This window comes from Melanaphis sacchari, unplaced genomic scaffold, assembly GCF_002803265.2.
Source record: "Melanaphis sacchari strain LSU unplaced genomic scaffold, SCAv2.0 Contig44_pilon_pilon, whole genome shotgun sequence".
NCBI classification, from domain to species: Eukaryota; Metazoa; Arthropoda; class Insecta; order Hemiptera; family Aphididae; genus Melanaphis; species Melanaphis sacchari.
In genome coordinates, this window is record NW_020271295.1 from 2,574,980 (window position 1) to 2,602,053 (window position 27,074).

The following is a 27,074-nucleotide window of genomic DNA, read 5'->3' on the forward strand; positions in this document are numbered from 1 at the left end:
ATGCATATATTACGTGTAAAATACCTACATATTTTGGACTACATGTCTATACTGCCATGCTAAGCAAAAAAGGCATAAGTCCCAAAAAAAAGATAAAAATTGGTTAATAAAAAATATAAAATAAATAATTATAAAATTTGGCTTGTGTAGATGAATATTAATATTATCATCATAGACCATAGTATAATAGGTACTAATATACTATACTAGTTATACTTTTTTATAGGTAAATATATATTATATATTATAATTTAAATTTTAAGTAATCTGTTTTGTTTGTATGTCTTACCTTTGTGTATTGGAAGAAGTATGTAATTGTTTTTCCACATTATTAATTCACTTATTTTCGACCATAAGAACTTCAAGAGGATCATGTTCACTAAGTAGTATAAAAAAATGTTAATACATCAAAAACTGAATTTATTTACGTAGGTACATGACTACATGAAATTGTTGCTTTGATTACTTTTTATTATTCGGCTCTCTTAAACACAGTTCAGACTTAGATGTTTCACTTTGTAAATTGGAAGTTGATGAACGTGAATTACCAAAAAAAGAAGTTAATTTTGCGGTTTGATAAATTATTTTATTTTCTTTTTCTAATTTTAGGTTAGACGTTTTTTTATAAGCAGAATCACTTAGACGTTTTCTGCCGTCATTCATTTTAATTGACTTGTTTAAATAAATTTAATATAAAAATAACACATCAAAAAAACATATACATACGTTAAGATTCGTAATCGATGAACGTTTGTACACAAGAGTACATGACACAATAAACAAAAATGGTTTATGGCCAATGATACATTTTGTACACACCACTAATAATAATAATTATATTTTTAAACAAGACGTGTATAATTTTCTATATAGGTAATCACAATCATAATAAACAATGATTGGCGGTCGATGATTGTCGTTAAACCGAACTCAAAGAAAAAATATTAATGTTTCGTTAAAAATAGATAAACAAGAGTCACGAATTAAAAATATTTCTGTCTATATATCTATTTTTGCCTCTGTAGTATAAATTTACTATTAATTGTTTTTATACAATTATTATTTCTTTTACATTTATTTTGTATACGTATTAAGTACAAAAATAATACGATAAAAAAATAAAAGTGATCTATTATACACATAATATAGTATATAAAAAAATGTAAATAAAATCAAATTAATTTTTTTTTAATCACCCAATTACTCAAAATTTTGCCGCCCAGGGCTACAGTCCTGGTTAGCCCTAGTATAAATACGTCCCTGGTTACAGTGATACGCAGCAATGAACCTGTAGGCTATAATATGTACAATAGTCAATATGTACATATTCATTAATTCATTATACACATATTTAATATTGATGAATATCGTTTATTAGCAATGAACACTAATAATAATTGGATTATATTGTTATGTTACAACTATAGTAAATATTAATATTTTATATTTACAGTATTGAAAAAAAAAACCTGATGTGTGCACTTTGCTGCTTTAAAAGGTATATCCTTATGGGTTGACGACAAAATTAATTTTGTTATCATGTATTGTTCTTTAAAGATTACAATAAATACGAGAAAAAAAATTCAAAAACGAGATCAATGACTAATTTATAATAATAAGTGATAACATAATAGTAATAATAATAATAATAATAATATTAAAAATAACACAAATTTTAAATCTATTAATTCTGAAACATAAAATGGAAAGATTATATATAATAAAGTAAGAGTGAATAGGTATATACGAGTATTATTAGTATATTTATATTATGTGTCTTTATGTTATATTATTAATTATTATGTATTATGAATTATGATAAATGTGGTATGTGTGGTGCATGCTGCTGCAAGAGATAAAGATTATTTTATTATCATTTATCATAGCGGTGATTTGGATATACAATTTTATTTTTAGAACAAAATACTATGGAGGTGTCAAATTTTGATAAGTGGTAATATAGTATTATCTACTTTCTGTAGATTTTCTTTTCCCCTACAAGGTAGAAATAAGTTTAATTCTAAGCTCTAACACTGAACATATTGTATATTATACAGACATATTTACGAAACGAATAAAATGATTATCTTCTGTACACATTACATAATATTTGTATGTTAGATAAACTGTTATGCCTTACGTTAACAAATGTAAATTATACAAAGTTTAAAATACTTATGTTATATCTTATCTGTACGCGTTGTACAAGATTTTAGTCAAAATAATACAATTATTATGGTTAATTAATTAAAATATTTAAGTTTTTTTTTTTTCAAAGAATCATCTAAATCTTGTATTTATGCTTAGAAATTCTTTAGACATAATATGCTCGTAATGGGTTGCTTTTTGTTATAATTAAAACGTCAAAGACCAACAAATGATCAAAAACAAAAATATTTTGCCTAATTTTATTTACATGTAGATATAAAATATTGGTATAGTCATACATTTTTTATATTTTGATAACTGTAAGTATTTTGTTGGCCTCGGGTATGTATTACTCACAAAATTTATTGTATACAATTAAAAAAAACCATAAATACCTATTTAAAAAATATACGTTTTCGTGAATTTTAGTTCATATTATTTTTATAGGCGTTGAATATCACACATTATAGATATCATGATATTATCACGAAAATTTAAAACTGGGTTAGTTCTGGTCGGGTTGTCTTAAAATCTTATGGACCTAGTCGGGCCGAACATGTTAACTTTAGGTGGCAAAAATGTAGCTCTCGAAAGCTATCGAAAGCGGCTAGCTATTAAATTATGTTATGATAATATATTTTTAGGTATAGCCTTAACTAAACTTAGTTTCATTTACGTATGTAGTAAACGGCAGTGGCGCAACCAGGATTTATTTAAGGGAGGGGGGTTGAAAACAATTTATTTATTTACTGTTTTTCTGTTCTTTTCCTTAAATGATACATATATTCATTTTATTGCTAAATAAACAAAATTATATTATTTAATATATATACTTTTTATATTTTACAATGTATGTCAATTAATTATTATTATGCCATTTAAATTATGGTATAGTCATTAAGATCTTAATATTGATTTTATCTATACTTCAAAATCGACGTGTTATTAATAATATACCAAATCTAATAATCAATCTAATCAATAAAATTTGATGAAAATATCAGGGCGAATTTAAAAAATAAAAATACATTTTATGACATAAGTTAAGGAGAGAGGGTCCACCCTCCTGGGTTTGCCACTGGTATACGGATCTGATGTATTATACAGAAATCATCAAATTAGCTTTAAATGTTTTACTATCGTCACGAAAATAGTTCTATAAAAGTTTTACAGTACCTAATAGTTATTTAAAATGAGATTATAAGTAATTGAGATCACAATGTTGTTACGATTGTAGAAATATTATTATTCAACAAGTATCTAGGTACCAAGGTACCTGATTAGTAGTTTCTTTTTTTTTTTAATTTTATGTAACATACCTATTATAATTTATAGTAGATTCAAATGAACATGAGCAAGAATTTGTATTGTTTATGATATGACACATATAGTATATTATATTACATTACATTTTATAATAGCCATCAATTTGCAGTAGTGATATTTTAAGTCTAAACGGTTAAAGAATTTTTAACTGTAATAATAATAATCATAACAATGATTATTATTAAAATATTAAGTATATGATTTTTACAAACGTTTATGATATATATGCGACTTCATTTAGTCCTAATATATTAATTTACTTACCTAAATAGTTATTTAAATATTGCCATTTACAGTGTGTGAATATAATTATTAATTGTATATTAATTAAAAAAACAAAATGTATTCTATACAGATATAAACTATAAACTATTGCAGTATAATTAAACTGAAATACGAACTATACGATTTTTTTTTGTTACGTCGAAAGTTTATGAGTACGTTGATGTTATATTCTAGAATTTAAAACTTATATTGTTTTATATAGGTAATATTATGATTTAAAACACCTATCTATTCTAAAGTTTAGCGTGTATAATATATTATTTAAAAGATTAATAAGACTATTTTTATCTATTATAGTGTTTTTTAAATTTAATACAATTTTTATAGATAAAATCGCAAACTTTTTATTTTCAAATATTATTTTGAATAATTTGTCAAATCAGGCTGACTTAAAGTAAAAATCAAATACATAGGTAATTTATCGTTTAAACTGTATTCATTAAAAGTTAAAGTGGAATTCAACATACCTAGATAAAAGGTCAACAATATACTATTCCAAGGATAAAACTTATATAACAATAAAAATCGAAAAGGATTTTATATTTTTTCATCGGAAAAAAATTGTTTTAATATATCTACCTGCCTTCAAATCGTTTAAATAATATCTATTACTAAATGTGCAAGAGGGCAAAATATACACGAAAGCTTTATGGGTTTGATGAGTATATTGTGTGGCGTGTGCATAACAATACATATACATGCAGAGTGCGCCATAATAAACAGATGCATTTTTACCAGGTATTACTCGTTAAGTGAAGCGGGGGGGGGGAGTCAAAGGAATGGGACTGACTATTTTGTTGTTAGAGATAGACCCACACACAGTTTCCGATATCATCATGTCTTTTTCTAAGGAACACGCATGTTCGCAGTAGAGAGACATTTTTTGCCGAACCAGCAATCAATTATTGTAACATAAGAGGAGATGACTTCACAAGTGTTTTAAAACTTCAGAAAATGTCTAACCAAGTGTATCTGCGAGGAGATGGCTAGCATGTGGACGATAATTCCCTACTGATAGTATTCCCGCGATACGAGACCGGTGGTGCTGCAGGCCAGAAGGCCGGCTTCGATTCGTCTGCGATGCAGGTTTTGGCGGTAATGGTGGCGACGACGGTGACGGCGACGGGAAGCGGCGAGTCCGGCGGCTGGGTCACAGTCATCGTCGACGTCGTCGTCTACGTCACCGCCGCCGAGTTGCTATTGTTGTTGCTGCTGTTGTTTCGAGCCGACGGCAGTCGTCGTCGTGGTAGTCGACGTGGTCGTGGTCGTGGTGACGGTGGTTGTTGTCGCAGTGGCAGTGGCAGTGGCAGTGGCATTCGATGACTGCTGCGACGCATGTTCGTCGGCCTTAAGGGACGACGACGATGACGACAACGACGGTATGGTCGCTGCCGTTGATTGCGCTCGGTTTGTGGATAGGTCGTCTGCAGCCGACGATGACGATGCGGCGGTCGTGGACGATGACAAAGATGATGACGGCGGTGGCGGTTGTTGTTTTTTACCGGGTGACGAGGCCGCATCGACCGTTGTGGTGGCCGTGGCCGCAGCGGCCGAGTGCACGCAGCACGTCTGGTGGTGCGTCTCCCAGTCTTTGTGCTGACAGAACGAACTGCAATACTGCGCCGTATTGCACCCGCTGCACGTCTCGTTCGCCTTTCGACCGCAGTTCCAACAGCTCTGTACGTAACACACACACTCTTTGCTATCATATGTATTATAATAGTTTACAGAAACTGGAGACTTAAGGAGATTCTACACAATACTATTTCTGGGAGCAAAATATAACTATACAAGTTCCAACGTATTAACTTGAATTTTACTCCGATTATAGTTTTAAAAAAAATATTTAAATTCATTATGAAATTTATTTGAAATAATTTGATAACGAGTGGGGTAAGCGTTATGTATTCACATGCATATATCAATAAACGACTAAAATTGAAATTATTTCATAGCAAAATCTTTTAAGTCATAGATTTAAACGAGTATAAACATACTGACTTAAGTTTTTCACTGATAATAATTTAAAAAATAGATTAGTTAATAGTTAAATAAACTGTTGAATTTTTGAACTATATTAAAAAAAAAATAAATATTTTAGTTTTAGAAATTGCAATGGGAAAAATTATATTTTTAAAATTTGTTTAAATCCTACTGATTTAAAATATATGTATACTTCATGATAAATTTAAATAAGTTTTCAAAATTATTATTAGGGTAAGACTTAAGTCAGTACCTTGGAACATATATAGGTCTATATTTTTTCCAGAAAAAACAGTAGCGCGAATCGCTTCAAAAATTGGAGTTAGTTAAAATAAATGCTTAAAAACTGACGCAAATTCATTATTGTTAAGATAATATATCAATTATTATAATATATAATCGGTTACCAAAGATGACCATTTAAATAAAAAAAAAAAAAATGATTTTGGTGAGTCACAAATAAATTCATGAGTAAACTCTTCTAAAGCAACTTATAGGGGTTAAAAAAATAAATTGTACATGCTCTCCGAATTTTATGGAGTTAATTTAGTGTTCAGTCTATTAATATAACTTCTATTAAAAAGTTTAATTAGTTTTTAGTCTATAGAGCAGCATTTATCAAACTGTGAGTCGCGAGAAGTAGTATTATATTATTATTATAAGTATATTATTACAATTATTATTATTATAAAGTAGTAAATAAGTAATAAAAAAATTTGTTTTTTGAAATTACTTTTTTGATTCTGTAAATGTAAAACTATGGGGGTCGTGATAGATTTTTGGAAAAAAATTTGGATTGCGGTCCTAAAAAGATTGAGAACTACTGCTATAGAGAAATAACAAAAAAAGTAATTTTCAAATTCAAAATAATATATATAAAATGGAAGATATTTTTATATTTAAAATTATATTGTTATAAAAAAATTAACACTACAACAGTAGACCTAATATAAATGCATATATAAGAGCCAAACGTTTGAATGAGTTTTACATGTCTGGAGGTCTAGTAGGATACTTATTAAAAAAAAGTAGTGACAGAAATAATTAATAGGAAAAGACTTTGAGAACGAACTTGGTAGACATGGATAGATATAGTCAAATCAAACTTACGAAATTGTGCATTAGGATTAAGACTTGAAGATAGTGAAGATAGAGAAAAGTGGTGGGGAATAGTTGAATCAGCAAAGGCCCTAAATGAGATAAAAAAAGCTAAAAAAAGAAGAAATAGATTAAAAAAACAATAGGTACTTGCGTATTTTACATATCATTTTGTATGTTATTAAAACATACATGCAAACACATTAGTATATAATATACATGCATTCAAATAAATAAGCGGTGTTCTAGAATTTAGATAGGAAAGGTTTTTGTACAATTATTTGTGATTATAAAATCAAGAAAAATGTTAGAAATTTCATTTTAATCATTGTTAAACATAATTGTTTTTATTATTAATTTAAGTCACAATAATGCTTAGGTAATTATATTTTTATAAAACAACTTGTTATGATACTTCTTACCTGGTTCGATTATTTTTATAATTAATTATTAACAAAATTAAGTAAATAGCAAGTTGGAAATATTTTATGTTATTTAATGATCAAAAATATATTGCTTTGTTTATTTATTTGGGTTCCCCATAATATAACCCACTCAAGGGCCACCACTTATCTAAATCCTCCTCGGGGAGACAAAAAAAAACTAATCCATGACATAATACTATTATATTCTACATTTGATAAATTCAAGCGACCCCACAGTACTGTTTTTCATGTATTTTATGATAATTTAATAAATATTTTTCATAAAAAATATCATAATCATAATCCCATGCTCTATAGACACTTATGAGGTACGAATTTATGAGCATAGGAAATCTGAATATTTACAGTAATGATGTATCTGATTTGCCTATCTATAACGCCGTGTGATCAAAATCTATTGAAATGTATTATAAAAATAAAAAACAAATATTTTTCGTAAATAATTAATGATTTTTATTGTTATAATTTTTTAAGATACTTACTTTTTTTTTTTTTTTATAAATTTATGGATTTTGAATTTTATATCCCGAATAATATCCTGCTTAGGAAATATGAATTTAAAAAATGTAAAATATCGTAACAAAAAGTAAAAACTAAAAAAATTATAAATATTTCCTGGTATATATTTTATAATAGTGTTATAAGACGTATACGTTTCTCTTTCTTTTGAGAAACCTATACAGTCAATCGCTGTAGCACTGATCTAAGTCACATGATGCACACAGGTGAAATGTGATAAATATTTATTGTCTCCGTAAGCGATCATGTTGTAAATATTCACAGATGGTATTATATTCATAATAATTATTCAGAAATATTACTATTATTATTACGTCTATATTACTCGAAAGGTTTTGAAATAGTAAATCAATAATTTTTCATAATATGCAAAAATCAGAAAAATGTATCGATTGGTTTGCGTTGGAATACTCGAAATTAATATATACTCGTAGTCTGGTATCTGGAGATCTGACGTTCCTATTTATATTGATAGCCCGACTAAACTACTCTGTTTAGCTTTATTTTTGACATTAGATTTTATTGAACTTGCTTAATAAACCAACTGGAATCATTTAAAGTGTGTTTTAATCAGAATAGAACTGGCCAGCAAATCCACTAGTCGTGAAATTCATTGACATTTCTCGGTCCGTTTCAAGTGTATACACTCTAATGCTACATAACCGAAGTAACTATACGTATCAACTGTCATATATTATGTCTTGCAATAAATCACGTAACGTACAACTACAATACGTAGTATTACACACGCAAGTAAAGTAACAAAATATAAAATAGTATGCGTATACAATCCGCTATTATGAATTGTTTTAATAAAACTCATTTGGTGTGTACCTATAATATATCGTAACCGATATCACCAATTTTATTACATATTGCTACCACAAAAATAAAACGAAATAATAATAATAATAATAATAAAAAGTTTATTTTAGGGTTCCACGTGTAGTGTATGTGTCGGCCGGTGTAGCAGCGGTTTGCGTTTACTCGCACCGTCACATATACTACATTATATCACGAGTGTACGTATGATAGATATACGCGCGCGTGTTAGTGGGTATGTACAGAGTGATGCAATGAATTTTCTCATTTTCCAATGTGTTAAGTTATATGGTATATGCTATAAAAAAAAATGAGAAAATACCCTGAAATACGCTCTGTATATGGAAAGATTGAGAGGAGTCTGCGCGTGCGACTGCGGACCAGATGGTAACAACGCGGTAGGATAAATACTTATACACATATACAGACACATAAACAAATATATACTTATATAGTGCACGGCATGTGTAACGGAGATCTGCACAAAATTACAATAATATTTTGAAGCGGTATATGTAATAGAAGTTTATTAGAGGGTTGAAGAAAAAGTCTGGTATATTATACAGAGTGATTCAAGGAATCTTTTGATAATTTAAGCATGCTTATCTCTTTTTTCTTCTTTAATAATATAGTTATTTAAAATCTAATTTCCGGAATTATTAAATGGACACTCAATATCATAATTTAAAATTCTTGAGATTCGTTGTGAATATTTTTGGAAGATACAAGTTTCCGTTTCGAAATAAGAACTCCTCTTCCTTTTTATTGTACATTTGTCTACTATTCTAATTTTTATTATATAATTAACTAAAAAATGACTTATTCGATTTTTGAATTAAAAAAAAAAAAAAATGAAAGTAGGCAATATTTGAAAAATAAAAGTATGTATTGCCATGAGATATTCTATTAGTAGTATAAAAAGTCTTAATAAATTTAAAGTTTTATATCTTTAAACATATTTAAAATTTTTAGATTTTTGGTTAAAATAATTACAAAAAAAAAAAATTAAAATTCAAAGAACACTTACACTTATATTTTTTCATATAACCTAACCTAATGTATGTTATACACTAAGAGTTTCGTAAGTTTTGTTGTTTATTTGTTCAAACGTTTGTCAAACACGCGCATCGCATCGCACACAGCTGCAGCATAACATTTATGTGTATTAAACACACGTACCCAAGTAGGTAACGAATACTTATTATTATTATTATTATTAAAATTGTTATTATTGTTATATGCACACAGCTGGTATTGGTAAAGTAAAAGATTCGTTTTTTTAAGATGGTTTTCATATTAAAATTACACTTTTTGAGTACATCGATTAAAATAAATATTTATATATACACCGCAGCAAATGTGGGTATATTGTTAGCGATAAAAGTTCGGCGCCCTTGCTTAATTTACCCTATAAGACACGATATCGAAAAGTCTAAATATTATTGAGTGATGAAGAATTAAAACCCTAATTATTTGGTTAGGTTAGCATTGTAATACTGTAATAATACTTCTATAGTAAAGTGTTACATATACATAGATGATATATCTGACGTTGCAATCAGTTGTGTAGGCATTTAATAAACTAATATAGATGTTAGGAGTAAGATGAAAGAAATATTATCAAAACGATAGTGATACATGAATGGCTTTCTTTTAATGGTGAAATATTACCAGTAAATTTGTATTTAATTGCCTTCAACAAATAAATAGATTTTGTGAGAACTGTTTTGTATTAAGAATTTAGACTAATATACGAGTATTATGACGAATATATTAATAATATTATCATAGTGATTTTCGTGAAATAGTTTAGTTACGTAATTCATAAATTTTAGTCTTATAGAGTAAAAATATAGTATAGGTTGTACAGGCGATAAACAATATTATTATAGGTGCGTAATTGTAGATTGTATGAGTCTGAACACACACTACATACTGGCTTCACTGATTTTTAGTATGAAAAATTTCGCGTGACCATCATTTGACTTACGTTATATTGCGAAATTAGCGACGGCGATATCTGTAAACTGGCTGTGCCTGAATTCCTGCAGTTATTGCTCATTTTTGTTCTCTCTGTGGCCACTAATTCAATCATTTTGTTTTCTGCGGCCAACACGAGCTTTTGCAACTCTATCATGGCCTGATGTCGTATCTCATTCATCGAATCCTCTGAAAAAAAAAAAAACTAAATGTTCAAAATATCAAATAAATTGTATAGTTAAGTAGTTATTAAAATATGTGAATTTCATTTCTTCGACATTAAGGTAATTTTTTATACGACGCGCATGGATAGTGAACTATGAATTTTATTTTTTTTTATTTTAATGATTACAAAATGCAAATGTTGGTATATTTTATTCACTTCGTAAAGTTAATTAGTTATTAAAGTCTATGACGATTGGTGGATGACAATTATTGTATTGTAGTTTTGATCAATAAACTCGCAATGCTTTTACATGGATTCATTATATATTTATAATATGTATGATATAATGTAAGTATAGACTACTTAAATAAGTAACTATGATTTCGCTCGCAAAAAAAACAAGAAAAATGTTGATAAAATAATGAATTAAAAAAAAATATATTGAAAATACTGATAATATTGTAGTAAAATTTATCAACACATATAAGTAAAAAATATATTTAATATATTATTATATGTAATAATAATGTAGGCATACAAATATTTTTTTGAATTCCATGCGGTACAAATAAACGTTTACCTTGAGTAACGATGTTTTTAATATTCTTGATATCTGTGTATAAATGGAATCAATTGGTGATAGTTGTTTCTCATAATATGTAATCAATAATAATTAAATAAAAATTAGTTAAATTAATAATTTAAACGTTTGTTAAAAATTATGAAAAACGAACGATGTTTGTACAATATTTTTATAATAATACGTATATGAAAAATTAATACTTAATTATAACATTTTTTATTTTTTTATTGAATACATAGTATTCATGTCAAAACTGTATTTCATATTCGGAGTTGAAAGATAAATATATTGGTTTTACAAATATAAGTATATGTATTTTATTTATTTATATATTTTATTTTATGTCTGTCATCACTTTATGAAGTAGTAAAAATGTTTGAATTTTCCATTTTAAGGATGGTTTCTAACAGAAAATCGGATCTAGTTTTAAGGGTTCAAGACTTTTTTTGTGGTATTTATAGATATTTTAAATGTTAACTATTTTTAGTTTTTTTGATTTATTTATTATACAATTCTTACTTATAAATAAAAAAAGCTTGATATTTTAATACACATTTAAAGTTTCTTATTAATTGTTTGTATTGCAATTAAAAATATAAAAATATATTGCTACAATTTTTAAATCACAATCCTCGTTGTGTATTTAAAGTAAAAATGTATAAAAAAATCTTACGAAAATATTTAAACAATTTGTAGCTATAAGATTTATATTTTCAACTAAATTATTGCACCAAAAGTCAAAATAGTATTATAACAGTATTTATTATTAAATAAATATTAATTTGTTAATAAACATTACGTAACATTTATTGTTTTGAGTCTAGCAAATAATGAATAACAAAATATATTCGATATATGGAATAAAAAATTATAATTAATAATAAGTAAAATTAAGTTAAACGTAACAACGAATTAAGTTCTTGAGTTAACTACAACATTCGGTTGATGGAAATTCGAACTTATTATGTTTTTCTTATAACAACACCGAAGACTAGCAATTTTGCATACGTATTATATGCATTTTAGCCAAACAATTTTTTTTTTTTATTGATTTATTTGTAAATTCTATTATGTGTATTTAAATTTAAAACTAAATATAGCTCTATGTAGGTTAAATAATTGTTTGTTTTACACGTACTAATATCGTTTTTACACCGTATTTGACATATGTATATGTTTTTTATTAGCCATAATAATATTAAACTGATTTTCGTAAGTATTAAAACAACTTTAATAAGAAAAAAATAATTGAATAATTTATACACAAATTTATGTAAATATTTTATTATATTAACTGTATATCAACTTTATTTAAACACTATATTATTATTTAGGTACAATTATATGACTTTATAAATTATTCTACATTCTAATTGTTTTTTATATTTACAAAATCTATAATTTTATACATTTAACAAATATTATCTTGATAGTTATTTATTTTATTTGACAAAAAGAACGAAATATATATTTTTATTTTATATTTACATAATAAACTTTTAAGATATTATGGGTTAAACACGTATTTATTGTCATGAAATATTATCGGTTTTTATATATAACAAAAATAATTATAATATGTATAATAATTCAAAGAACAATGGTTTATTTATGTACCTGCCAAATACCTATAATAATAATCGAGGTAAAATTATTTTCTTTTGTAATTGATAATATTTAATTTGTAATATTATACATTTTTTTTATTATTATTAATTTATATATAAAACGGTATTGGTTTATTTTCAAAATATGTTAATAACAATGTTTAAAAAAAAGAAACAAATAACAAATATCGAGATACGCAACGTAAGCAACCACTTGGTCAATACATCGACACCTAATAGCAAAAGAGAAGCTAACTTCTACTGTGCACCAGTTGTGGAACAGCACTTACCATCAAACCCATATTGTTTACACAATGTTACACATATATAGACAAGAAAATCAAATACTCGATCAACTTGGCAAAACTCTCGGCTCGGACACTCTTTTTCTCTTTCTCTCAATCTCTACGTATATCATTATCACCAATAAATAAATTTAGAATTAACCAAGCATAGAAAACGACAGGTTATCAATTTTGAAATTTATTATTACATTTATATTACATAATAAAATATTAAAATTATTTTTAAACGTTGATTATATTTACATGGATTTTATGTTAGCTTATTATAATTATTTTAAATTATAACTATTGATTTGATGTGTTCATATTATCATTTTATTATAATTATGTTACATCGTTTAAAATAAAAGAAAATTTGCCATTTATTAAAAAAAAAAAAATGTTTCAAAATGTGACGTTTGCTTAAAAATAATGAAACATCAAATGTAGATTATAACAGTAGGTATCTACAAAAATATAAATAACACATTTATTATTTTTCAATACATTTTATAATTCATATTGGTTTTTTGAGAAAACGAATATTTAAAACCTAATTTTTTACAAGTGTGATTCGACTGGGTTCTTATTTATTTAATATACATAAATCAATAAATAACAGAAAATGAAAACGTGACAATTATTTAACGACAGTATATTACAATATTTCTTAAATAATAATACTTATTATTAAATGAACGCAAAGCAAACATCATCGTCACGGGATGAAAATGAAAATTTCCTTTTCATGAGTTTAAAAATAATTCTTACCAGCTTTCTTTTTGATGATTTCGATCCTTTCTTCCGTATGTCGTACTGTTTGCGCCAAAATTTCTTCCGTCGATTTCTTTCTGTTCCAGTCCGGAAAACTCGTATCGGTCATGCCCCGCTCCTGGAGTATACCCAATGCTTTTTTTGTCTTTTCCACCATGCTTAGTATACAATTCAACATCTATATAATTCGGCATACGTTATTGTATTAAATAAAATATATAATAATATATACGAGATTAAAAAGATAGCAAAGTCGATTGATATGAAACAAAATGCGTTCTGAAGCTCTATACTTTTTAGGAAAGTATTTTTCTTTATTCTATGGTTTTTTGAATATTTATAGTTTGGGTAGTTATCTTAAATTTATAACCGCATATAAAATCCAAACCATCATAATATATAGATGAAAGGCAATCAGCATTTAAAAAATAAATTAAAATTATTTTACACGAACGTTTTTTTCCAGCGAATAACTTTACGGGAAAATATTTATTTAAAATGTTAATGATCTGGCAAGTATATTATACATGTGTACAGTTTCATGTATGGGCAATAGGTATAAAAAGTGGATAAAAAATATATAGCTTATTTTATGTACAGTGTACACGTGATTCACCAAGAAAGTAATCTTTTTTTTCAATATTGAATAATTTCAAGAATTTTAAAATATGGTCTTTAAATAATAGAGCAGAGAATGCTTGGTAAATCATTCTGTATGTATATAATATACATACTCGACAGTTCATACGTAAATACTCGTAGGTGTGAATTTGAGGTTGCATTTGTCCATTATCGAAACTCGTTTATACGATATATTGTTCAACAAAGTTTGAAACTAGGTTCTCATAATAATATTTTATAACTACATTGAAACTTTTTAGTTCTTATTTTGAAATAACCGCAACTGCGAACATAATACTGAAGAAGTGTTTTAATATTATTGTCTTGAACTAAGAACTAATTCTAAACAATAAAATCTAAGTAAAATAGTTAAAATCAGACTTTTAAAAATAATTTATTCGTAACTTTGCTTAGTTTATATTTTTCTAAATAATTTCTTCGTGTTTTTATTTTATCACTAAATTTTGGCGGGGATGCAAGTTTATTTCAACTCCAAACTAAAAACCAAGATCTCTAGTGTTAACGTTATTTTTTTTCTGATACTTATTGATAACTTTGTTTTTATTTCTTACAATTTGATATCATAAGATTGGTTATAGTGGGCCCAAAGTCTAAATTTATATATAATAGTAATTTTTTATGATCAATAAAATTAATTTAATTAGTTGATAATTTTATTAATGTGTTATCATATTCTATTTGGATTTAAATTGAGATATCATCATGAATAAGAATTGGAGAACTGCGTTGGTAAAAATACACTAATAATATTTAATGGAACTTACGCCGGATGTACTTACCACGTGTATGTTCTTCCATTCATCCTCTACGTGACCCTTGTGGTCTTCCGCCTCGCGTATGTGTAGCAGTGGCAATATGCTGTACGGGTGAGATGAAGGTGGTGGCAGTGGTGGAGGTGGTGGTGGTTCCTGTGGGTGAAGGTGTGGATGATGGTACATGAATGGTATGGCGTAACCGAGGTTCGGACGCTTGACGCACGGTTGCTGGTACTCCAAGTCGGCCGCGTAACCACCGGTTTCGTAGTAGCTGTCGGCTAATGGATACGGTCGTTTGTGGCCGTTTCCAATGATGCCGTTGTTGTTACTGCTACTGTTACTGTTGTTATTGTTTCCATTGCTGTTATTGTTGTTCTCGCGTGGCATTGGTGACGGCGGAGGGACTCGCTCCACCTGGTGAAAGATTTCTGACGGTTCGGTGGCCTGCGAATCTCTGTCTAAGTACGCGTTTTCGTGCTGTTTCAGGTACTGACTTAAAGTCTGCAACATTTAATAAGAGAATTTTGTTTTTGTTTCATTCTACGATTCTAAATATTTTCACGAATCAGTGAAAATTAATTTATGGTAAATCCACTGGTAAGGAATGAGTAAAATGTATAGGTAACGTGTGCTTGCGGCATTGGAAATTATAGTGATTAATTATTAATATTAATATATTAAAATTTTATAATTTATAAAAATTGTCCAAGTGTAATATGTAAGCAGATAAATTAATTTAAATTTTTGCAAAGAATTTCTTAAACTTTAATAAATCAGAAACTAGGCAGTAGACACTCATTTAAATTGTGATTCGGATACATCAACATTTTCAACAAAAGTATTTACTTAAAAATGTACAGAAAAAATTAAATTGGTACTTAAGATGCTTTTTAAGTGGTGAACATAACCTAAGTATTTGAACAATTGTGGTTTCTAATGCATACTTAAAGTTAGGGGCTGCTAATTTTCTTTACTAATGATAACTTTTATTATGCTATTATATCGTGCCAAATGAAAACAAAACGGATGGAATCTGTTTCAAAATGTTAATTATAATAAAAATAATGTTAAGGCGGTTAGGTTATGTTGTTGCTTCAAAATTATTTCCTAAATGTATTTGAAGTTTTAGGCGATTTAAGGCATTTGCCGTGATACGATATTATTACAGTGGCGTTAAAAATTGTGCGAAACCAACAAAACCTGGATTTCGTAAAAATAAATAATTCTGCGTTGTTCTATTGTACAATAATGTGCATGGTAGGTACTGCATAACGGTATAATAATTACGCGTGAACACAATGAGAAATCGAACGTGAAAACACAAAAAGTGTTGACCTCGTGTCGACGAAAAAAGCCATAATAATTTTTTACCCTCCTAACCACAAACAACCCAACAACCTCGTTCACGCCCTAACAAATATGAAAATTGCATAAGGTTTTAAGCGTCGACAATGACAACGACAACTGCGTCTAAGTCTGCGAGTCATTTAAGCGACGCACGTGGGACATGTTTACCCACTCCCCTTCCAAAGTCACTGACCGTTTGGATGAAATTCATTAGAGGAAATCCGAACGACGGCTGTTGCTGCAACACATGCGATGTTGGTAATGGACGAGATTCAACTACACATTAGAAGTACATTTTTGACGGTATTTCTTCCTTTTTTTTTCGTCCACTCTCACGGTTTTGACTATTGCTTGTCTTTATAATAATAATTATATAATACTGTTACATATAACGACATTTTTAGTCAGCACGGGTTGTGCTAATCAAACATTTAATCTACGAGACTTTTCCGTGAAGTCCACCAGATGATTATTATACTGCTCTTAATATTATATTGCTTAATTAAATGTTTTTTGAACAATTTATTATATGTGTATTATTATTAATTATAAAGTTAAATGATTTTTTTTAAATAAAGTGAAATAAGTTTAGGAGAAGTTTTATACAATTTATTGCTCGAAATGTTAAATATCTTACTTAATAAATAGTAATAATGTCCAATTTCCATATAAATTGGGTTGTCAAAATAAAGTTAGTTCAGACAGTAAATTATACTTAAATGTTTTTATTTATACACATGTTATTTTTACATATTATTATTATTACTTATTGATTATTAATATTATCTTACATACATAATATCAAGATGGAAAAAATGTATTTAAAATCATTTATATTGTTATAACAATTTGATTTTAAGACTAATAAATCAAAAATTGATAGGTACATATAAAACATAGAAAATGTGTTTAATAAATACAGAATAATAAAATATAGTTATCACTTGTCATTCATTAATATTCTGAAACATGCCTTGAGATGTATAAGGAATGTTACATCAAAAAATATATTATATTCATACTCCAGGTATAACTCATACAAGTTCATTTGCGAAAATGTAATATTATATAATAACAATTATTTACTTTTAAATTATCAATTTTGATATTTGTTTTATCCATGTAACTATCAGTCGTTGGTAACTTTCAAAAACTTTGACAAACGGCTTACATATTATGAAAGCATAAATTTTTGTCACCGTGATTAACATTCTCGCTTAAACGTCTTGGCATGTTTAAGTTATTTACTAAATGATTTAGCCAGATTCTAAGAACTTAAAAATGTAGATAAAACGCTTCGAAAAAAACAAAGAAACACAATCAATTTTTTCTTATTTGTAAAAACAAAATTTAACGGTTAAAGTTTTAAAATAAGGAAAAAAGTTTTGAAACGATTTATATAAACTTGTATTACTAAAAATTGCGATTTCGATTAAATGATAAATAAAATATCGTCAAATGTTGAATAGCATTGAGCAAACAAATTCGTTATAATTATTTTAAATATGATCTTAAAATTGTACACACGTTATAGTAAAATTAAAATAATAACTCTGATCATATTAAGTTATTTAATATCGGATCGTTTTTATAAAACATTTTTAGTATATACCTATGATATAATAATTAACACTAGAAAAAAATATTTTGTATTATTTTGTTTATTTCATTAATTTAATAAAATATAATAAATTATTACTATTTATTTGGTTTCAATATTTATTTAATGTGTTTAAATTATAATTTTCTTTACCTGTTTGTTGTTACGAGCCATTAATAGTAGATCACGTTGTAGTGAAGGTAAGTGAGTCCTTAAAAATGGCAGTACAAATGGTCGTAATGGAAAGTTTGTCATTTCTTGTATATTATGATGAAATTCTTCAACACTTATCAAATTATTCTGTAAGAATAAACGACAGAATAAATATATTATAAATTATATTTTTATAACATTAAATAATTAGACAAATTTGGTTTTATCTATAGATCTAAGTGTCGTATTTTTAAGAAAGACAAATTAAGTTTTCTGTTAATAATATGTATAATTTGGTAATTATAACTAAAAATTAATATCATTAGGTATGTAATTTTTAAATACATATTATTATTTTATCAAAGATATACTGTAAAATATAATCAATCAATAATAATTAAAAAAAACATTTATATATTAAAATCGAATTATTATAAGAATATAATAAACTATGGTTATATGGCTTAAGAAATCGAATTAAAAGTAACTAAAGATTTTAGTATAACATTTTTTTAATTTTATAGGATTATTTACTTTATAAAATAAAATAACAGAAAAACGTGAAATATTAATTGTTTTCATACTTACCACTAGGGTGAATATCTGACCCTTAACTCGTTCACTAGTCTGCGGCGATATCTGTCCACTGAATTGCACCAAAGTAGTAAGAAATCTTTTGAGTTTGGAGTGATTTCTGAACGTGTCAGACGGCGGACTCGAACCTATGTGGACGATAGAAGTAAACTTTACTATCATCTATAGTAATATTGACCTAATAGCTTTTTAATTCGTTTATACTAAATTAGTCTCGACAATTAGAAAAATATAACATGTAGTATAATTTAGTATAATATAACATTTATTTTCTTAATTATAATTATAACATTCGTACAATAGGAATCCGATTATATATATCTCAACTAACATACTAATATTTATTAGATCATGTTAATCACACTTTTGTGATAGAAAATTATAGCTATAAAGGTGGATCAAATCACGTTATATAAACTGTGGAAAACCCCCCAAAGAATTATGGTAGATTAATAATAAGATCACGACCCATGCTCATCATAATATAAAAAGACATGTCACAAGAGTTAACATTATGTATTTAATAAATTAAATAATTATATTATTATTTAATAAATTAAATACATTAATTTAAAGTATATAAAATGATGCTATAATATAAAATTATAATGTAATATAGAGTGTTAGAGCTACTATTATAAATTATTATGTGAGATTTTTTTAAGATACTTCATTTATATAAAAAAATCTAATTTTTTATTTCTTTTTCTTATATAGCCGTAGGTATATATAATATATCTATGTATTACATATATAACAATATCACTATTTTATTATACATTATTTATTTTACTAAAGAACTAATATTTTTTAAATTAAATAAGTATTATCTTAATAAATATATTTTAAGTTTAATTAAGAGGTGCGGACTGTGAACTGATAGAGGATAACCAACAAAGTTAGTATACGAGTGTTACATTAAATATTATTATATGATTTATAAGTAAAAAATATGTTTACTTAATATTTATATAGACATTACTAGAAGAAAAAGTTACTTCAGAAAATAATTTTTTACAACATGTTTGACATTTAAACAAGTTTGAAAATTTAAAAACAAATTGCTTCAAAATAATAAAATTATAAAACATCGATTAAATAAATTACTGCGTTGTGTGTCTAATGTCTATGGATAACTGAATTATTGGTATCACACAGTATAATAATATATTAGCATACTAAATATAATACAAATTACTGTTATTTCGATGTAAATTACAATAATAATTTAACATTGTCACACAAAACTTAATACGTACTTTCAGATTCAACATCGATTCGTGCCGGTAACGGGTGTGTAGGGCTCAGCAAGTGTTCGCCCGATGAATCACTAGTGGACGTCGACGAGAAGCCCGCATCTTTGGATTTGATTTTTGATTTACCTAAATATAAAAAAGAATTGATAAAAAATAAAAACCTCGATTACTCATATACGTAGGTACTAGGTATATATATTTCCACATTATAATATTAATATTCAAAATGTTCCGAACTCATGTGCACATATCTCTTGTATAAATTTAAACATGTATATTATATAAATATAAATTTATAAGCGTATTATTATAATAGCATATAAAATACAGATGTATATGTATAAAGTTATATACGTATTATTCGTAGGTACATATAACCGTTATTTTTTTTTAAAGCACAAAAGCCGCCGCTCGTCATCGGTTATATATATCATGTATGTGTGTGTGTGTATAATATATTATATATATGTACAGCCACCAAAAGCCACACCGGCTTGCCCGCCCAGTACGTGTCCGAGTGTTTGTGACACGTCCATTAGCGAAATTCTGTTGTGTCATACACATAAACACACCGCCACACCACCGTCGCCATCGTTTCTGCGAGTTATTAGTTCTAGCTGCAACTCCTGCGGTTGATGTGCCGCTAGCTGCCGCCGAGCATCGGCAACGGGAACGCGGTTCATCGGCGGCGGTGGTGGTGGTGGTGGTGGTAGTGTTATAGGAGGTGGTGATGGCGGTTGTGACGTGGGTTTCGCGGGGGCGTGTGGTAAAGGAAAATACGTCAGTATGTGGGTGGGGATGACATGTATATTCGCCCCGAAGAAGTTTTCGGAGCCTCGAGCTCGAGCTGCAAGTATGCGAGCGTTTCTGCGGTTCGTTTCTGGCGTAATATGTGACGTTTTCTTCCGTCGTTTAAATAATTGTACACGATAGGTAACAAACAACAATATTACAATATAACATATGTATAAAGGTACTAGAAATAAATGCTATATGCGTAAAATATACGCACATTTATGTATAATAACTTTTGTAAGTGAATTCAAATTTGTAAGTACTTATATATTATGAGCTTATCTTATGTGATGTCACCCTGTTAAATTAAATAATGCCAATGATTTATCTTTTTTTAAACTATTAAAATATTATGTAGCTATAAAAATATTTTTAACAAATTTATTGGAATTGTAAAGTATAAAATAAAGTATCAATTATAAAATATCTATAGGTCTAAAATTATATCCACTTATTAAAATAACTAAGAATTTTATTTTTCTTAATCAATAATAATCCTATTTAAACAAAAAAAATAATCGTTTCCTGTCAGTGATGTTTGTGTGGACCCCTTTGTAAAATGTGAATTTAAAAATTAGCTTCTAGATGCATAATATCTTAGGGTATGGGGTACAAAATTATCTATGTACCAAATTTTAGAACCATGGCTGCAGTAGATTGGCTATGGATTATATACGAGTATAAATAGACAAACTTTTCTTTTTATTAATACAAACGTGAAGCGGTTCATGAGTAGGTATTATATTAAATGGCTTACATAGATATAATAAAATTAGTTTAAAAAAAACGTATGGTTAAAAGTTAAATTTTATAAATCTATAATAAATATAGTTTTATAGAAAAAAACATAAAGATTATTTTTTTAACAATCAAGCTAAAAAATGTATTGCTTAAAAAATTCACCAAATATTTCTATTAATTTATAAATATTTTTAAAAAATAGACTTTAAATTATTAAATTTTATCAATTTATTTATTTATTATTATAATCTCCAATTAAGATATAAGGATAAAATAATATTGCGATAGTGATGTTAAGAGGCTGTATAATATATTATTATATAGCGACAACATTCTAAATAGAGCCCCACGTACTTCATATAGTTGCTTCAGGTGTGGGCCATACAAATGTCTAATTATTATTTTTATTTTTTCTCACAGATGTTTATACACTGCATATATATTGTATTTACGGAAAATGTAAACTCACTAGAAATCTTTAAAAATATCGCGTTATACACAGGTGTTTGTCTGAGCGTACATTAGGATTATTCAATAAACAACCCTAGACACTCCTAATTTACACTTTTGACTGCCGACCGAAAATACCTTAAACTTTTAACCCACGATAATCACATACATAAATACATAATTTACTTGGTGATTCATTTAACATAAAATATTTTCTAAAAAAATAGGTTTAACTATTTTTTTATCAATACCTATTATTTAAATTAATTTAATTCCGAAATTTGACTTTTACAAATAAAAGTACTCTAAATAATATTTTGTTTCGGAATATGAAATTTATTTTGTCATTTAAAAGAATAAAAGACAAAAAGAAATGATAATAATAATAATAATAAAAAAAAAAGTAAAAGACATTTTTTTTTTTCAAAAATAATATTTTGTAACGACTTAAAACTATGTGAAAGGAAGATTTTCAAAAACATTGTTTTCTGAAATAATGAGTGCTTTATGAATTATGCTACATTTCTATACTATACTACATAGATCATTCCGTATATTATATACATTAAACAATACATATTATTACTATAACATTAATTATCATACGTCTCTCAAACATGCATAGTGTATCGACTTCAAATATCACTGAGACAACTTTTAAAATATGATATTTTACGTTTCTTCAACTTCTTGAAAAAAATCAAAAATTCGAATATGTCATTTGAATCTTACGAACCCGACACAAACATACTCGTTTGTTTAAATTTTTCTATGCTTTTTCTGGTTAATTCATATCATGAAAGATTTTGTAGTATAGCAATGTCTATTAAATAACTTGTTCATCGAACTTGAATTATTTTATTTCTTATGACTTCTTATATTGTTGATTAAGGTTTCAAAAACAGAAAAATAAGAGTTAAATTCTTGAATATGCGTTCAGAAAAAAAATGTTTTTCTTGTATTAATTGAATAATATTTAGACACTCTTGGGTTCGTTAGAAAGTTCTCGAGTTACTATAAATATACACTCATACGTTAAGCCACAAAACCCAGGTGTGTGCCATGTGGGCCGAAGGTCTGTTATAAATGTGTCCAACCAATCGAATATGAACTTCCCTTTTTCCTGGTGTTAGCGATGATGCCGCAGTTGCTATCCTGGGCAATCTAAAGTTGTTCAAACAAATTAAAATTGAAATGTTGTAATTCTAGATTAACTGATGCGAAAATGAGCAGTATACTCGTTAACGATACTGTTACGGTATTAAGGTCATATCATATCAATGCCGTGATATATAGGTAATTCTTAATCTTTATTAATTAACTAAATTTAGATGTAGGCTAAGTTGAATGAGGTTCTATATTGTAGTAATAGCACGAATTATTGTTCAATTTCATTTAAAAGAATGGCCATTTTTTTTTTTTCTGTATAAAATATGGCTAAGGTTCATACGATTATGATCTAAAGTTTATGTCAGAATAAATATGAATACTTCATGAAAATAATAGATTAAATTTGCACTTTTAGTATTTCTTAAAGAAAGTAAATATTTTCTATTAATAATATAATTAAAAATGTATGTATAATTAAAAATGCACGGTCTGCTTTACAGTAGGTGTCGAATATATACCTCTATTACCTCGTTATTGAGTAGGTCACTAAAATTAATGTGTTAAATTTGAATTTAATGATATATTTTTATGACGGAAAATGATTTTGAGTACAAACTGTCAATTATTTTGGTAATCAAGGCAACTTAAAAAAATTATAAAATAATAATTTCATAATAATATCAAAATTTTAACAAATTTTTATGTATGTATATTATTCATAATTTTTTTTTTTTTTTTTGCAATTCTAAGTTATTATAAAATGTTTTATTATTGGTTCTCTAAAGTAGGTATGTACCAAATTCAATTTGCTACCATAATCTTTTTCAATATAAATAGTGAATCTAGATATCAAAAAAAATTCATACGTCATGGTAAATCAATACATTTGTCGTTTTGCATAGAATTTAAAATTAAGTTAGTTAAGTATGTTTTTTTTTTTTAACTTACAAGAATATGAGTGTAGCTATAGATTATTATTTTGGTTCTAAATAAATGAATAAATAAAAACAATTAATACTTGTTTAAATAATTTAGAGTTTTTAAACAATATATATTTATATATTTATGTATACTTATACATAATTTATAATTATGCGTAAATTACTTGTATCGGTATATATACTTTTATAAATACTTAGTACTTAAATTAAGTTAAATGTAATAAATGATTATGCATTGCGTTATTGTTGTTTTCTTCGAGAGTTAAACAAATTGTATACGTATTAAAAATATAGATTTGTGGTCTTTGTATTTTCATTTGGCTTGAGTTAATTTAGGTATGTAGAAGTTCAGTGCTCGGGTGGTACATGATAATAGCTTATTATGATTCTATACTTATTATTATAGTGATTACTCGGATATTGTCAAAACACATTTAATTTTAAATAATATATAGATTTGAATTTTCAAACATGAAGTATTTTACACACTCATTTTACCTCTCTTTCACATTCGTTAATTATATCTCTCTTGCATTTCTCTTTCTTTCTCTCTTTCTCTCTCTCTCTTTCGTCCAATTTCCCTTCGACTCCCTGACAACAATTTTCTCTCCGTAATCATAACTGTCAGTCAGCCTGTCTAAAGTTTGAAGCTGAAATTAACGGAAGAATTCCTTCCGTGGCGCACCGACGGTGGCGGGAATAAGCAGCTCGGGGTTGTTGATCCACGGGGTGCGGGGGGAAGTGCATTTATAGAGATAAGAACGGATACGTGCCTAGTAGTCGTTCGCAGGACTTGACACGGATCATGGCGTTTGTTTATTTTTCTAATGGCACTCGCAAACATATTATTGTTGACGTAGCCCAGTGTGTTTTTATATGATAACACGACCGATGGTATACATATATAAGCTCTCTTTTAGCCGTTTTCCAACGTAAATACATATTATGTGGATAAAAATCATCGAGAGACAAACTACAAAAACTAAATATATAATATTATACACGCACTACAGTGACCCATACCCTATTCACTCAATCACGTGCAGAAATCCAAATAAACGTTTATACTTTATGCATATAACGTATTCGTATACACACTACTACACATCGTATATATTATGCATTATAATGTAAAATATGATATTTAAAAATAAATCAGCGCAGCTGTTTTGCAACGATGATTACTTCAATTTCATCTATCGCGAAATTAGTGTAAATCCATTGACTTTACGACCTATATTAATTTATATTATCGTTTGGAATATTATACATATATATATAATATATATTCAGTGCATTATACCACCGCCGCCGCCGCCACCGCCATTGTGCAACAGAAGTTCCTAATCGATTCCTGTAAAAATTGGTTGCATCTGGGAAGTTAAAGTTAAGCTGTGACCGGTCGACCGATACCGTTAACGTGCACCTGAGCTCCATCACATTGCAAAATAACCCTATATATACCCGCCACTGCGCCTAATCCCTTCCTATCCATTCAACCCCTCGCCGCCAGCACAAGCTGCTACCACCGTTTCCGTCATCATTCAACATTAATAACATATCCAGATACCATTATAATATATAATGTTTTATATATGCATATATATTATTTATAGGTTATAGCTTAAAGATATTGGTATAGTTGTAAGTGTACTCACTTTACAACAATCATTGTTGCATTTTGAATATGCAATAAATTTAATATAATATTATAAGTATAGAACGAAAAACACCGATTGCATTATTCAAATATAATTAAAGTGCCATATTACGCAAAAATATTAACTAAGTAATTTTAGTTTCAGAGTAAAGCGATGAATATATTAGTTTTTTCGTTTATTTTCGAAAAATAATTTGATCTTCAACCTATAAATTGGTTAAGAAAGAGAAATCTAAAATTATCAATATTTTTCTTAATAATTGGGAAAAACTTAATGAAACACTAATTTTAATAAAGTTAGTAATAAAAATTAAAATTAAATTTGCTATTTCGTTATAGTTAAGAAAAATATTCACCATAGGTACTTGAAACCTTTTACAAAATATTTATATTAGTATTTTTTAATATGACATAGGTAATTTAAAATATTTTCACTTTTTAATTTATTTATAAGAATTTGAAATCTTCCACTTTTTTTTTTCTTTATATTTTGATAAGTAAGTATAGCTCTGCTGGGTTCTTTCTTACATCATGTCTCCCTCATGTTATTATTTTGTTTTTTAACCACTATCATTCTTCTTTGTTGTGCATATTTGTATAGTTGTATAATTCCTTCACTAATAAAAAAATGAAAAAAAACCTGAAAATGTGGTACAAGATTCCTCATAAGTTATACGTACTTTATAGAGATTTAAAAATATTGAAAATCGTTTGAATTAAAAACTATTTTTCACAATTCATCAAAATCTTTAAAATGTGTAGATTATTTTATAATAAAATGTATGCAGTTATTTACACTAATAGTTATGGCTCTGTTTCGAAATTCAGTTTAAGGTTTTTCATAATTTGTTCTTACAGTATCCTAAAAATCTTAAAATACATATGCCCAGTTTTTGTATTGTCATTTCCAGATACAATTTTCACAAAATTGGATATTTAAACGAAATAAACAAGTATTTTTGTTATGTTGCTGTAATTATTTTTTGAACAATTATTGAAGTCTTTTATG

The 27,074-nt window shown here is 27.1% G+C and overlaps 1 protein-coding gene across 2 annotated transcripts in view; it reads right to left on the reverse strand.

Annotated features, from left to right (window-relative positions):
• Positions 1-4,148: 4,148 nt before the first annotated feature.
• LOC112598009 (protein CBFA2T1) overlaps positions 4,149-27,074 on the reverse strand; it is a 42,975-nt gene continuing 20,049 nt past the window's right edge. For both annotated transcript variants that reach the window (XM_025344305.1, XM_025344306.1), the window contains 7 exons: positions 20,372-20,494; positions 19,107-19,240; positions 18,519-18,665; positions 15,443-15,919; positions 14,019-14,199; positions 10,618-10,796; positions 4,149-5,436 (listed from right to left, as the gene is read on the reverse strand). In XM_025344305.1, the coding sequence (XP_025200090.1) occupies positions 4,957-5,436; positions 10,618-10,796; positions 14,019-14,199; positions 15,443-15,919; positions 18,519-18,665; positions 19,107-19,240; positions 20,372-20,494 (1,721 nt within the window). In that variant the 3' untranslated portion in view covers positions 4,149-4,956. The remainder of the gene's footprint in view (positions 5,437-10,617; positions 10,797-14,018; positions 14,200-15,442; positions 15,920-18,518; positions 18,666-19,106; positions 19,241-20,371; positions 20,495-27,074) is intronic.